General features: G+C 41.0%; 1 protein-coding gene across 4 annotated transcripts in view; it reads left to right on the top strand.

Moving 5' to 3' along the window:
• Positions 1–16955, top strand: part of LOC111863748 (troponin I) — a 192921-nt gene that overhangs the window by 50628 nt on the left and 125338 nt on the right. Inside the window, exon 1 of one of the 4 annotated variants that reach the window (XM_023850344.2) lies at positions 15667–15769. The exons of 2 other annotated variants lie outside the window; for them this stretch is intronic. In XM_023850344.2, the coding sequence (XP_023706112.1) occupies positions 15682–15769 (88 nt within the window). In that variant the 5' untranslated portion in view covers positions 15667–15681. One more of the 4 variants, XM_023850345.2, reaches the window with a different exon arrangement.

The raw sequence follows: 16955 nt of genomic DNA, 5'->3' as shown, positions 1-16955 counted from the left end.
AATCTGCTATAAGTTTTCTGATAAGTTGACAGAATCAGAATTTGAAAACATAACAGTTAAGTGCAGAATTGACTTTAGAGAATGCTTGTAGGGTTAAGTTACCGGAGCGACTGCGCACCTCAAGCCACGGGAGTCGTCGCCTCACTTCTGTGGGCTTACTTAAAGTTACCTTGTTTAAAGACACTTCCTCGACTCCATAAGTTTGTTGTGTGGCATAGAATTCGACGACGAGTATCAATGATAAATTGTGAAGGACCGAGCAGGTTGGCTAAGCGGCCGGCGTAGCGCTTCTTATGCAGATAATCTACTCGAATCTAGGTTAGGGTATCTTTCCCTTTTCATGTTTTACTAAATTTTCCAACGTTTCGACCTACACTCATATCAGGTACTAGTAGAAGGTAAAGGTAAAGCTATTCGTGTAACAGGCCGTGGAGGCCCATAGCGCTGTGAGACGTCGAGGCTCCCACATTTTCTAGAAAATCGGCTCACAGATGGCGCTAAGGTTGTCAGCCTTACGCTCCGACCGCCCTTTGCCTCCAAGGAAGATTCCTGGTACTCATTTTTGTTAGAGACCAGGTCGAGCGCAGGGACATATTGCGGCTGGAAGGATTTGGTCAACTGAAAAATGCTATGACATAATCGGGAATCGAAACCGAAGAGGTAGTGATAACGTTTATATTGTTACATAAGCAACAAATACAGATGAGGTGGGCAGGTCATGTAGTACGAATGGGGGAGACAAGGACTGCGTATAGGATATTGGTCGGAAAGTCAGAAGGAAAGAGATCACAGGGAAGACCAAGGCGTAGATGTGTGGAGAATATTAGAATGGATCTTAGAGAGATAGGATGGGATGGTATGGTCTGGATAAATCTGGCTCAGGATAGGGACCAGTGGAGGGCTCTTGTGAATACGGTGATGAACCTTCGGGTTCTATAAAATGCTAGGAAATACTTGAGTAGTTGCAGAATTGGAGGCTCAGCTCCATGAGTAAGAAAAGTAACTAAGTAAGCAACAAATACAAGTAAAACTGGGAATAAGTGGAAGAACTTGGAACACAGGAATGCAGCTTTCTTGTAGGCAAGTTTAATTGGCATCTGGACAGAGAATGGAACCCGAGACCTCACAAACATGAAACTGAATGCTAATGAGAGCAGTCACATTTCAGCATTTGTCGTATTAGAATGACATCTGTGTTTGTATTTATCACAAGTTCTAATTCTAATTTCGGGAATGAAAAGGGACAAATTAGGAAGCATAACCTTCTCAAACCGCAAGAAACCGATGCACGTCGTCAGTTTTGTTTGATTATCTTATGGAAAAATGTGTACTATGCACAACATATGCGTCGTGTGTTTCTCTACAGCTTCTGTCGAAATATTTTTCGTTCTGATTTAGCGAGTACAATCGAATATGCCTGTAGAAATGCAAGTAGACCTCTACGCAGAGTGACGGTTGCTGTGGTCAGATTTTAACCAAAGTTTGGAATGTATAGACAAACATCAATACAACTAAAACAATATAAAATTTAATAAAATTCGGTTTAGCATTTCAGTAGTTGTTTCTTGCGTACAGACGGACAGATAAAGACATTTATGGAAAGGCGAATAATCGCAATTTTTCAAAAAAAATCTTACCAACGCATTACGAAATAGCATTCACTCTTTCACAATTATAATTAACGCGGTAAAAATGAGTATCAGAAATATTTCTGGGGTTAAATGGCGGTCAACGTATGGACTTGACCTTGAGAGAAGAATATTGAATAAAATTTTGTATGACGTTGATAGCAGTGATATCCCCCGATAATTACTACCCTCAGTTTCATCCCCCTTCTTGTGAACTGGTACAATAACAGATTCCTTCCACTGATCAGGCAACCTTTCCTTACGTCAAATAGAAATAATTAGATTGTGGATCTTATAACGTAATATTTCAGATCCTGCTTGAATAAGTTCTGCTGGAATTTGATCACTGCCTGGCAGTTTATACCTTTTCAATTTTGCAATAGCAATTTCACCCTCAAAAGGGCTAGGATCAGGTATTAACGGTTTGACTGTCTGTATTTGTATCTGCCTAACATCACTGACCCTATGTACATTCAATAACTGAGAGAAGTAGTTCCTCCACCTATTAAAAATGTTGTGGGAATCTGCAAGCAGATCACCATTCTCATCCTTCACTAAGTTACTGCTAGGCTGGTAACCGCTCTTAAAGTCATTTATTCCTCTATACAGGTCTCTAATGTTCTTGTTCTTACTGTTCACTGCAAGCTCATCAATTTTGTTTTTCAGATATTCCCTCTTTTTGTTCCTGAAATGCCAGCTGGTTTCACGTCTTATATTGTTCACATTATCCCCATTTGTTTCTCTTGGATCCTTTAACCATTGCAATTTGGCTTACTTTCTTTGGTCTAAGAATTTTGAGTATCCTTCATCTAATCGTTGCTTATACAATATTTATATTTATATTCTCTCTAATAGTTTCCCAAGCTATAATAAAATCCACCTCAGTGTCTAAGTTTTCCAAAGCTGCGAACCTATTTGAGATTTCAACATGATACTGCCCCTTACCCTCTATGTCGTTTAATTTATTGAGATTGAACCTCTCCATATGAACCCTATGTGTTGTTTGTTTGCTCACTGCCAGTCTCTCCCTAACCTTTGCCACCACCAGGTAGTGGTCAGTATCACAGTCTGCTGCCCTCAATGATCGGACATCAAGTACACTTGAGTGCTGTCTCCTATCTATCAAAATATGGTCTATTTGATTGTGTATCTTCCCATCAGGAGATGTCCAAGTAAATTTATGGATGTTACGATGTGGGAACATTGTACTTTTGACCTAAAGTTTTTTTGATATTGCAAAATTTACCGCTCTAACTTCATTATCATTACTAATTTCATGCAAACTCTCATTCCCAATCGTTGATTTGAAAATGTCTTTCCAGCCCTACTTTGGCATTGAAATCTCCTAACAAAATTTTCATATGGTACCTTGGGAAGTTGTCAAATACATGTTCTAATTCTTCGTAGATCCTATCTTTCATATCATCAATTTTATCATCTGTTGGGACATGAACATTCAGAACGACGATAATCACACCAGCGACCTCTTAGTGTTATGTATGACATCCTAGCACTAACGAACGCTGCCCATTCAGTTGCTCATATGATTGTCTTATGTACGAAAAGCCATGAACCCAGTTCATGATTTTCATTCCCCTTGCCATAGGAAAATGTAAGTTCGCCTACTCACCCCACAAGTAAATATAGAACTAAATTATGTCTTGGATGAGGAATGCAGCCAACTGAAATCTTCAGGTGATAGTTTTTCATAACATTACACTGGTTAACCTCCTCAGTCCATGTTCCTGTAAGCACTGGTGCAATGGAATGTGCCCATGTTCCCCTGGTCCACCATTTTATTTCCCATAACTCTGAAATAAGGTGGGGCTGATAACCACCGATGTCATAAGTAAGGATGCTATCGTCACAATGACGTCATACGCTACTTCTCCACCTACAAACATTGGCTGATTCAAATATCGAAGTCTTCCATGCGTTCCTTGTGAAAGTGGTAAGAAATTTTAGCTTCACACCCCTTTCGCGTTGGCGTATATATTTCTGTGTCATTCTGTGGGATCAATATTCAATCATCTTCCAAATTCTGATTGAAATCTCTTCGTGAAATTATTAACCTTTCGAAACATTAAAGGTTATATGTCGATTAGGTAGTATATACAGGATGGCACGAAATTCGCACACATATTTTCTATATTGCTATTATTTGTTAAAACACAAGTCAAGGTTTTTACACAGCCTGCATCTTGAGACGCTTAGTTTTCGACATACACAGCAATATCAAATGGGTAACATTGTTTTCAGCAGAATTATTTCCCATGACAACATAGCGTGTTGTTGTTAGGTTTATCAAGACACAGTACAAAGACCGTAGGGGTCAGTTTCGGTCGAATTATCATGGAATAATACTGAGACCGCGGTACCTCTGATAGTCGAGGCGGTACTGCTGCAAGGGAATACACGCCATGTTACCGTGGTTGACGTCATCCAGACTCTAATGTGTTTCGACGGCTGGAGGAGCGCCTCCGAGAGGCAGGAAGAGTAACACCCACGGCACTCATGAGGAAGGCCGCCCGCGGAATGTACGGACACCAGCCAATGAAGATGCCAAAACGGCAGCTGCTGAATTAGAGGGGGGGGGGGGAAGCTTAGGAGACATTGTGCACCCAGCGTCCGAGAACTACGTCACAACGTCAACTGCAACCTTACCAGTGCTCCGCCAGAAGTTTCCCTGCGGATGCAACTTGCGATGGCTACATCAACACACTACACATGAACCCTACTTCCGTAGAATTCTGTCAACAAGAGAAGAATTCTTCACCTGTGAAGTTGTGTTCAAAGTTCACACTGTTACTTCTGTGCTTCCTCGGTGGCTGGATTTTTTCCTGTGGGAACACCTGGAGGAGCACATGTATGTAGTCCCTCACAGGACTGCTGAAGACATCATTGCAAGGTTTCAGTCAGCTGTGACAGACTGACAGCTGTCGATTCCATCATGTTAAAGCTTGTTCAAGAGAATCCTGTTCAACACACTGACGTCTCCCTTGAAATTGCCGGAGGCTGCGTTAAACACTTATTTTAACTACGAGGCGCCCATGGATTGGTCATTTGATAGGTTGCGCCATTTGGCCATGAGATGTATATTAAAAACTGAAGGTCTCAGAAAATACGTTGTGTAATATTTCTGCATTTTAGGGCTGATATTATGAAGAACTTACGCTCGAATTTCATTTATCATTCACCTGCCTGTCTAGCTTGCCGCTGTTTCTTCTAGTCCGCTCCGGCAAATTTTTATGACATTTATTTCGCTCTTCAATTCTTCTGTACGGGTAGCCTCTGCGTCTTGGCTGGCTGCCAATTGGTCCTTTCCAGCCACTGGTTGATATTTACCGGAGCCTACGCCATTTTTTCTTGAGTACGTGCACAACTGGCTGATTCTCAATAAGGGCTTAGCTCCATGGAGTTAGTTTAGTTTAGTTAAGCCATTTTTTTATTTTACCATGTCCGCACTCAAAATATTCAAACGATCCAAAATTGCCTGTAGTCGAATATTGCACTTCTGTAAATAGTTGTATTGAATGTCGATATTTTGGAAGAGTAAATATCTCATTGTCATAGCCACTTGAGGTCCTGATGTCGGCTTGCTTGTGACCATGGCTGTTTCACTATATGCTGCTGTACTTCTCTTCCGGCGTCCTGCACTGAACTAACTTGCGAGTCACTGTATTTTAGGTTCGATGTCTAGTTCTCCCTGTCTAAAAACATAAAAATTAGAATATACAAAATTGTAATATTGTCTGTGGTTCTATATGGATGTGAAACTATGTCTCTGACATTAAGGGAAGAACACAGACTGAGGGTGTTTGAGAACAGGGTGTTGAGAATATTTGGACCGAAGAGAGATGAAGTGACAGTAAACTACAGAAAACTGCATAATGAGGAGCTACATAACTTATACTCCTCGCCAAATATAATTAGAATGATCAAGGCATGGCGGATGAAATGGGCAGGGCATGTAGCACGAATGGGGGAGGATTGCATATAGGACATTGGTGTGAGAGCCAGAAGGAAAGGGACCACTAGGAAGACCAAGACTTAGGTGGGTGGACAGTATTAAAATGGAACATAGAGAGATGGGATGGGGTGGTATGGACTAGTCCGATCTGGGTGAGGATAGGGACCAGTGGAGGGCTCTTGTGAACACGGTAGTGAACCTTCGGGTTCCATAAAATTTTGAGACATTTTTGAGCAGCTACACAATTGGCGTCTTCTCAAGAAGGGATCAGATCCACGAAGTTCATGAAATCTAGTTCTCCACAAACAATTTGTTCCGAGTCGTTTTCGGTCTTCTGCACTTCTCGTACAATCCAGAAGCCAGTGGGTGGTTCTATCAATTGAAGGTAAAATAAAATTTGCCACTGAAGTCGTTATATGTAAGTATCTGAACAGGTTTGAACCTGTTTGTGATTTCGGCGTGACTGTGAAGAGTGAGTTCTTCTGGGTGGCAACGTTATGCAGTTAAGAGGATACCAGGATTTTGTAGCAACAGGGCAGAGGAAGGAAGCCGATGCAAACGCCAAGCTATGAGCTTAGCCTGATGTTAGAGGAAATATGTTCCTCCGAAATTTTGGGGCGTTATAACCCAGAAGACGGCATTCTTTTGTCTGACAGCGGCGTCCTACATCATGCAGATCGTACTGTTATGCTGTGTGTGTTTACTGGGCTGCCTTTTTTTTTTTTTGCTCTGACAATGTGTGTCAGCAAGAGGAGCAGACATTTTGTTTTTCAATCTCTTGGGTTTGGTGAGACTGAGTTAACCGGGTACGTCGACCACTATTTGGCTCATTGTATCAGCACTGGATGATAGTTGATGAGTGTGGATCAGTTGGAGAAATGAAAATTGGCAGAGGAAACCGAAATACTCGGATAAATTCTGCCCCCCTACACCATAAATCCCACATAACCTGACCTGGGATCGAACCCGGGCCGCCGAGGTGGGAAGCCGGCGATGTCATAGGTGGGTTGACAATATTGAAATGGATCTTAGAGAAATAGGATGGGATGGGATGTATTGGATCGATCTGGCTCAGGATAGGGACCAGTGGAGGGTTCTGGTGAACACGGTAATGAACCTTCGGGAGCCATAAAATGCTGGGAAATTCTTGAGTAGCTGCAGAATTGGCGGCTCCTCCAGAAGGGCTCAGCTCCATGAGAAAGTAAGTAATAATATGTCATGGAAAATATTCGTGAGTTAGTTTCCTTTATCTTACCGAGCATGTGCCCCTGTGGATGAGATTGTTAACTGTGGAAAGTTATCGGATCAACTGTGAATTTAAACTATTTTCAAGAACTGTCATTATGAAGCTATGCAGATGCCACCGCGGGTGAACGCAATGCGCGTTAGGTGCAGAGTGCATAGGTCAGAGCAGAGGACTTCTTATTGCATGGAAGAAAGAGAACAATTTCCTGAAGGTTTTGTTTCTGAACAGTCACTTTTGAATGCGTTGTATCATACAGCATGAACTACATCAAAATAATATATAAAAATCAGGTCCCACTTTGCAGAAAACACATTGCACCTCCCTTGTAAAGATGAATTTTTGTAAACGCCGTTTTCCTGTGATGGCGCAACTTGGCGTCAGCGGTGATGCATTCAGATGTCCTTCTTCGAAACCCAGAATGGGCAACGGCTATATTAATTGAGGTTTTGCTGTTTACTGTCAGTTCCTCCAAGAGAATGCTGGGAAAACGCCTCAAACCATGCCGCGACATTTTACTTTCATATGTTTCCAGTTCGTTATTCACTTGCGTCCTACTTTTCGAGATTAAATAATAGGATATATGGAAGTAATTCCTTTGTTTTATTGCTAGTGGGGTGGGACTACGTCCCTTGTACTGCGGCCACTTCTGGCCTATTGTACCAGCCACAGATGATAGGTGAGGGTGACTGTGGAGCAATTGGTGGAATGAAGATTGGCAGGGGAAACCGAAGTACTCGGAGAAAACCTGCCCCAGCGCCACTTTGTCCACCACAAATCCCACTTGACCAGACCCGGGATCGAACCAGGGCCTCCCCGGTGGAAAGCCAGTGACTAACCGCTTGAACTATGGCGCGGCCGAAGTAATTCCTAAATAAGCCTTTAATAAAAAGCAAAATAAATTAAAATCATATGAAACATAGAAATTCACTCTTTGAGTGAAATGTAAATCGTCCGGATGCTAGACCAACTGGCAAGGCCCACATAGAGTGGCCACTAGCTGTGACGAGTCTAATTTGGAATCCGGTCCTTTTTGACACCAAAAGGAAGCCACATTTGAGAAGGCAATTAATTTCCTAAGCACCCTGTCCTGAAAAAAAAAAGAGAAACAAACTGAGAGAGGGAACGACACCCATGAAGAAGAAGAAGGAAACCAGGACGAATTTTTGTTACGAGTGGATCAATTTCATTTGAAAATATTATGTTGGGTCCCGCTGATGACGTGTGGGGCCGATGCACCAATCAGAATGCTGGTTGTGACGCAAGTGGAAACCCCGTGACGTCATAGCAATGACGCCAGTACTGACGTCAGCACCCCCCCCCAAAACATGCAGCTCACGAGTGCGTCAATACGCATGAGGCAAATGGCGTCCACAGGGGGAGAAAAGAACTCGGTCCTGGAGACCCCAGACCCTCGACTTCTCAACTGGAAGTTTAAATAGGTATACACTCTCTGTTATTCATAAGAAATTCTGGTATCGTCGAGTTCGTTTGCTTGGCTCTCTAAAGGTCAGCAGTTAATATTCCTCGTACTTTAACAGTAAATAATCTGCATTTTGCCCACACCTTGTATCTATGTGTATGAACTGTATGATTCTCGCAATAAACAACGTCTTTTCTCTCTTTCTGAATAGCATTAACCAACTGATGCTTGTAATGGATATGCAGTGTGCGTTCTGTACGATAGACACTGAATTTCAAATATTATTTAGTGGACCCCATTTGACGTTTGCGCTGTATTAGTTAAATGCAACCTTTCCGATGTTAGTGTTAAAATCCAACCGTAATGCAGCCTCGAAAATATCAGCAATAAAATCCAATTCCAGCGCATCACCCGTGCAATTCAGCGTCTTCCATTTGCTTCGTAAAGATGAAGTAAAGCTATCCCTGTAACAGGCCATGGAGACCCATAGGGTTGTGAGACGTCGAGGCTTCCACATTTGCTAGAAAATCGGCTCGCAGATGGCGGTGGGGTTGTCAGCCTTACGCTGCGGCCGGCCGCCCTTTACTACCAGGAAGATTCCTGGTGCTCATTTATGTTAGAGGCTGAATCGACCCCAGGGTTATAATGCGTCTGGAAGGATTAGGTCAATTGAAAAATGCAACGACCACAAATACTACACTTCCATCATTTTACCAGCCCTTCCTGACGCATTACCTGTTGTCCAACCTACCTGTACCACGATTAGTGGGAATTTCTGGGATCTGTAGCACCGAACGTTTTTATCATATTCGGCAGGCAATAAAAAGCACAATATCCTTCACTATCTTACAATTGTACGCAACTTCTTTGTTCTCTCCTTCCGCAGGTTCCAACGCGTCGATCGCGGGACGATTTTTGGTCGCCCTCATAGGCCTGTAAGGAAATTATACTTGAAAAGCGTGTAAATTCACTTGTAATATAATATGATTATATTCATATTTTGAAAGGAAAATACGTGTTAAAGTAGTCTGTACTTTCAATGTATGTTACTTTACAACAAACATCATGTGTCGTGCTATTTTTACCAATATCTTTGCTTAAAGTGAGGTACGACGTTAGGAGGGGGTGGTAGATCACTGGCAGTTTAGACACTAAAAGTCGATCACAACCTGTTTGAAGTTGGACATGCCTGCACTAAGAAATTAGTATCGTTATACAAAATAATTATTTTTCCTTTTGTTTCGTGTAGCTGCTAAACTTCTTTCATCCTGAATGGAGAGTAAGTCTCAAGATATCGAAGTCGAGTTTCTGAAAATCACAGGTCAATGTACATACATCTGAATGTAATTACTGTTTCAGCTTGATCAAGTGATCATGAGGAGGAGAGAAAGTATCACAAGAAAACCATCGAATTAACAGACATTAATTAATATTATTAATGTTAAAGAGTCGTACAATTTACTCCTGGATGGCATAGTCAGTATAGCGACTGGATACGGGCTGGAGTTCGAGTCCCGGTAAGGTCAAGTATTTTCACTTCTCCATGTCGTACAGACCGGCTCTGCCCCCCCCTCATTGAGTACCGGGGGCTCTTTCCCGGGGATAAAGCGTCCGGTGCATGAAACTGACCACTCACTTCTAACTAGTGCCGAGGCCAAGAGAATGTGAATGTACACGTCCACTCCCCCATATTTTTCCAAGGCATAGTGCTTAACTAGTTAAGCACAGGGGCAACTTTACCTTGCCTTTACAATTTACTAACGCATTTTGTGCATCCATAATAAACAGCGATTATTTTCTTAAACAGACTTAACGGCTGGTCTTTGTAATGGAGTCTGATTGTGCTTCCTGTGAGGTAGGAACTGCATTTTTTAATATTGTACAGATGAATTTCAGAATCAGACGGTTGATGCATCCACGTCACAATTTGTATCCACTTTTCACAAGACAGTTGCCCATAGTCCTATCCTATATATACTTCTACGAGGTTATTTAAAATAACATTATTTTAAACTACAATTGTGGTATATCAGCCTTAACTCTCATTGCACGGTGGAATGTAATCACGAAGACATAAAAAAATACACACAAAAAACTTTGTAAACATAAATTCTAATAGAATAATTTACACTTATTACAGACACACCAAGGGACCATGTATCAACAAAAAATACCAACGCAGAAAGACACAAGTTTCCTCACTCACAACTTTTAACACCTGGTGATGACAATTTCGGTCGAAACATGTCGTCAGTGCTTTTAAAGTAACAGGCTGTTATTAAGTTTTAACAAACTGTTACACATAAGATTGTAGAACTAAGTAAATTTTAATGCTAGTGGGGTGGGACTAAGTCCCTTGTACTGCGGCCAATTCTGGCCTATTGTACCGGCCCCAGATGATAGGTGAGGGTGATTGTGGAGCAATTGGTGGAATGAAGATTGGCAGGGGAAACCGAAGTACTCGGAGAAAACCTGCCCCAGCGCCACGTTGTCCACCACAAATCCCACTTAACCAGACCCGGGATCGAACCCGGGCCTCCGCGGTGGGAAGCCAGCAACTAACCGCTTGAGCTGTGGCGCGGCCATAGACCTAACTGAGGACCATTAAGTGAGAAATGCAACGAGATGCTACAATACAATATTATTTTATGAAATTTCCCAATATATAGTGCCTTGTATTCCCGAATCCGATCGCACTCAGTCTTGGCATAATTAAATATGATACGTAAAGCTCTAAGGTAACATGGTTGCCTTCATCGCTAGATCGCCTTCTCTGACTCTTCCTCAGAACCTCACACGTGTGAGGTTTCGTGAAGATTGACGCAGTCATTGAAGCACTGTTAAGGTTTTGCTTCAGAAATTTGAAAATATGTAATATTGGTATTACTCATTGTTGGGATTTTGTATATACATCGTTGAAATAGGCTCAGATATTATGATATACATACAAATTTGTATGGGCATTTAAGTAACATTACGGTTATACTGCAAAAATTTGAGAGGATGCAATATTGGTATTACTGATAGAAAAGATGGCTTCATGTGGCAGTATTAGTATAGGCCCTCAAGCAATGTAAAAGTTTGAGAAAATTTGAGAGATTATAATGTTAGCATTACTGGTGGAAGAGACTTATGAAGTACACCGTTGAAATGGACTCAGATGGCTTGATGTGCGTACTAAGTTTCAGGACGATCAGTTGAGGCATTAAGTAACATTACGGTTACTAACCTTTAACATGCGAAGTGCACATGTCGGTGAATTGAAAGGTATAAAAGTCGTGACTAAAGTACACACATTCGTGAATTCGGACATTTAAACGCCGCTAGTAGAAGCGCCCGCACAATTCTAAATAATTTTTTTAAAAACAGTAAAATTCAATGTTCATATATCGTTGTGATGTTATTGATGTATATAGAGGCTTTACCCCCGTCCCATCGTCTAACTGAATCGCGCCTTTGTGTGGTACACGTCGATGCACCCAAGAATGCAGTCCCACATCACGTATCTTGCACTTCACCTGCCTTTCAATTTCATCATCTTCCAAACTGCGTTTCGTTGCCACTGTACGATGAAATGAAACTACAATATTCGAATGGTTGGCTGAGGTACTATGCTACAAGCTGGAAGGTCGCGGGATCGAATCCCGATGAGTTCATTGGATTTCTTCAGTTTTCTTAATCCTTCCAGCCGCACCATAGCCCTGGGGTTCACTCAGCCTCTAACAGAAATGAGTACCAGGAATTAATTAAATAATTTTCCTGGGGAGTAAAGCGCGGCAGGCGCGTGAGGCTTACAACCTTGCCGCCATCTTTGAACCGATTGTGGGACCCTCAACGTCTCACAACCCTATGGGCCTTCACGGCCTCTTACAGGGATAGCTTTACTTTAGTTTTTTTTCTGTCCCTCTAGTCAACGGAATCGAATTTCTGAAGAATGTATAAAAAGTGCGAAACTTACGAACAGAATAACAAAATAAGGTTTTTAATGGTTCCAGATGCTTTATAACACTAGATACAGTGCAATTATGTCAAGTGTTAGAAGTAGGAATGATTTTGTAATGCAGAACCACTTTGTGAAGAATCGTGTGTTAGAAGTAGGAATGATTTTATAATGCAGAACCACTTTGTGAAGAATCGTGTTTTAGAAGTAGGAATGATTTTATAATGCAGAACCACTTTGTGAAGAATCGTGTTTTAGAAGTAGGAATGATTTTATAATGCAGAACCACTTTGTGAAGAATCGTGTTTTAGAAGTAGGAATGATTTTATAATGCAGAACCACTTTGTGAAGAATCGGGAAACTTTTGTACAATACGCAACGGAATCACACAAAAAAGAATATATTGTAACTTTTAAAGTTGAAAACGTTATTTTACGAGGGCACAAATGGAATAAAACAGGAACAGAATTTGTAAAGTAAGTAACGAAATATGTAATAATTTGTAGTTATTGGTACATTTCTAGGCAACGTCAATTTAACACGTTACGACATCAATGGAGAAACACTGAACAATAAAGAAAACGGAAAACCATTTAAAGGTGTTTTCTATGCGGATAGAGCTGGAACCTTATAAATACGAGTGAAATACGGTAATAAATTGTTCAAGTGACTAGACTGCCGTTGTAGCAGAAGCTACTAGAAATAGGGCATAATCTGCTCTACTGAGCCTGGACTGACAGAGACCCGTTATATATATTAACATGTTTAATATGTAAAATGTAAATATCCTTTAGATTATGACAAAAGACTTACTACTACAGACAATGACTCTGACAAAAGACAGACCGTCCTCTCGTCAGAGAAGGAGCCCCACAATAGCAAGACCGAAACTGTCATACAGTAATAAATATTTGGTTATAAGCCCCAGATTGGGCTCGACCTAAGACTGACTGACTGACTGGCTGGCTGGCTAACTGACTGACTGACTGACTGACCGACCGTCAGTCGCAGTATGACTTTGACTTTTGGTAATAATTCAATTCCAATCTTTAGTGTATGACGCATATAAAAAACTATAATTTTGCCTGTGGTTCTGTATGGGTGTAAAACTTGGTCTCTGACATTAAGGGAGGAACATATACTGAGGGTGTTTAAGAACAGGGTGTTGAGGAGAATATTTGGACCGAAAAGAGTTCAACTAATTAACTGACTAACTAATTGACTCAAGTCAAAGTTACATTACGACTGGTGGTCAGTTGGCCAGTCATTTTTGGTTTCAAGCCACTTCTAGAGCCCAAGACCACATTTTTGAAACTGTTAGACAGTTGCGGTTTTGTCGATATGGGGCGCTCTCTCTGATGGGAAAACCGATCTGTGACTTGTCGCGGTCCTAGTCAGCAGTACATGTCTTCTATATTTACAGTTTTACTTGTGGGCATTCTACATAGTCAGTTGTCACGAGTCTGGCTCAGTGCGCATGCGTATTATTTACAGTCTTATATAACTAACTAAGCGATGGGATTAGTGTATATTAATGTTGGTGGAGGATAAATCGAGACATAAATGTTTATTCCAGGTTCGACTATCATATGTTTCATGTTTTATATCCATTTGTGACCTATTTACTGACTGTCCCTTATATATATATATACGCACACACACACAGATAGAGAGAGAAAAAAATAAAGAGTAAAGAAGGTAAATCTATCCCTCTAACAGGCGGAGATCCATGTGGTTGTGAGACGTCGAGGCTTCCACATTTTCCAGACAATCAGCTCACAAACGCGCCAGGTGCCATTTCTTCTCATTTACCTTCGACTGTCAACTCCAGAACTCGATACAATTCTAATTCTAGCTTCGTGAGATCCTAATTACATAGCCTCGGGGCGGACCCCACGAAAACACTCTATTCTGTTTTTAAAAGGCGTGTTTACAATTTCGTTGCCTAACAATAGACTTCATATTCTTGCATCCGCGTCTGTTGTGTGGTTGGAATATATTCATGTCCTCTTAAAATTAAAAAGAATTGCAATTTACTCGTACTAAATACATTAGAACGATCCCATATCTGTATTCTTACCTTACATAATTAACATATGAACTAAACTTTTACAGACACCAATTGCCCTATATTTTACATATTTTTAAATATATATTCCACATAACANATCGAACCCGGGCCGCCGCGGTGGGAGCTATGGCTCGGCCCTTAGGCAACCCTTAACACACGACCTTCAGTCATCCACCACATCTACCGCCATCCAAATGAGTTACTTGGGGAAACAAGCTACAAACAGGTAACCACTCAAGGCAGCAGGTTGTAATTAAGCAGTGAATTAGAATGTAAGAATTTAATCTTGACACAACATCGAAATTCCATTCAGATATATCACATATTTCAAAAGAAATTCAGTTCTCAAAAAATGTAACCACAACACAGTACACCCCCAATACACCAATGGCACTAAGGAAACCACATAGACGTACGTAAACATAATTCATATCAGTACAAGAAACACTTATGCGAACAACATAACCTCTTATTAATTACAGTATATCCATCAGTCTATACGTGCTGACTTCCCATGGTCATGTTGAAGTACTGCGTAACTTCCCCGTGCTGCTTATCAACATGACCAGAGATGAAGAAAGCAGTCTTCTGGGATTNTCCTTCTACCCTGAAGATGGAGGCGATACGTTCCTCCGAAACGTCGGTTAACACCACATATACACGGTGCCAAATCCCAGAAGACTGCTTTCTTCATAGTCACCGCCGTGAAAGCCTCAAATCTTACATGACCAGAGATGCCTACGTATAAGTAAACAAAAAAAAATTAAATAATTCTTTATTTTCTTCTGCGTTACATAAAAATACGAGCTGGACAGACGTAAGAAAATACGAACCTAAAACGTACTTACGATTAATACGCTATATATACATATGTTTTACAATTTTATAATTTTATTCCTTCAGTGTATCCTTTGAAAAACTTATAGCTATATGGCCAAAACTGGATCCATTTTGGTTACGTATTCAGAAATACGACGCATCATGTTTATGATTGTGTACAGTCGTGGGCTGGATAATGTGCAGTGCTGACGTGAAGTGGGGTTGGCTCCGTGAGCCGTGTCTATGCAGTGACACTGAATGGGACAATCCGTAAGTTCAAAAGCAATAACCAAAATATCTGACTAAGTGTGGTGTTTGCTATAGAATATGTTTCGAATTCTCAAGTGCAGAAACGAACTTCTCGCGTGTTTGGCAGCATCCACAAAACAAACAGTGAATAGTGACGAAGTACTTTTGTGCGCAGTTTCATTAGCCAATATACTAACATCCAGGTATATCCGTCAAGAACAGATTATCATAAACAGCTGTTGGTCTGAGTGACCATCACACAGACCATCACACGCAAGACACTAGGAGCGCAACCAACGGAAGAATGCCACGGCCAAGTAACACCGTAAACAAACGGCATGAATCCTGACCTAATGATGCAACATCTGCCTGTCGGGACAGACGCATGGCCCCCTCAGCAGCACAAGACCGCGATCCAAGCGAACGGTAATACACCCAAACATATTCCCAATGTGTACCAGCCACTCCGCAACATGTCTCATATATACACCAGGCACTGCACGAACAGCAGGTGCCACACGAAACATATATGCAAGTAAGTAACTAATTAACTTCATGAAGCTTAGCCCTTCTTGAGAAGCCGTCAGTTGTGCAGCTTTCGAAAGCTTCCCAACATCTTGTGGAACGCGAAGGTTTATTACCATGTTTACAAGAACCCTCCACTGGTTCCTATCATGAGCCAGATCAATCCAGTCGGTAACACCTTATCCTATCTCTCTAAAACCCAATTTAATATTATCCACTCACCTATATATTGCCCTTTCCAGTGGTCTTTTTCCATATGGCTTTCCCACTAATATCTTACATGCATTTCTCTTCGTCCCACTTCGTACTACATTCCCTGCCCATCTCATTCTCCTTCTCTCCATTGGTCATTCCAATTATACTTGTAGAAGATTACAAGTTGTGAAACTCCTCATTATTCAGTTTTTTTTTCAACTTCCCATCTCTCTCGGTCCAAATTCTCTTCTCAACACCCGGTTCTCGAACACCCTCAGTCTATGTTTCTCCCTTAATGTCAGAGACAAAGATAGATACCCATACAGAACCACAGGCAAAATTATAGTTTTGTATATTCTAATTTCTATGTATTTAGACAGACAAAAGTTGTTGACTGAATGGTAGCAGCATTACGCCGAATTTAATTTACTCCTGAATCAAATATTGATTTGTTACTGTCGTTCCCAAATATTGGAACTGTGCCACATTATCAAAACATCTGTTATCTGTCCTTATGTCATGATTTTGCTCTTCATTTTGGTGACGAGACAGAAACGTATACTTAGTTTTCTATGTGTTTACTTCTAGATCAACCTCCTTACTAGCGTCAATTAAAGTTTCTGTGTTTTCATTTATTATATCTATATCATTAGCCAGTAGATTCACATGATCAGCATAATCAGCAGCTGATATGTCCCGTTTAATTGCAGCCCCACCTGATTTTCCTGGACATTCCTAATGGCATATTCTAAAGAGAAGTCCCGAAGCAGTGGCAATAAAGTATCTCCTTGTTTTAGATCATTCTGGATAGGAAAATTATCAGACAAATGTTTACCTATAGTGACTTTATATATATGTGTGTGTGTGTGTTTATACTTATATTAATTAGCCT

Source organism: Cryptotermes secundus, unplaced genomic scaffold (genome assembly GCF_002891405.2).
Source record: "Cryptotermes secundus unplaced genomic scaffold, Csec_1.0 scaffold572, whole genome shotgun sequence".
Lineage (NCBI taxonomy): Eukaryota > Metazoa > Arthropoda > Insecta > Blattodea > Kalotermitidae > Cryptotermes > Cryptotermes secundus.
This window is presented reverse-complemented; position numbering and strand designations above follow the sequence as displayed.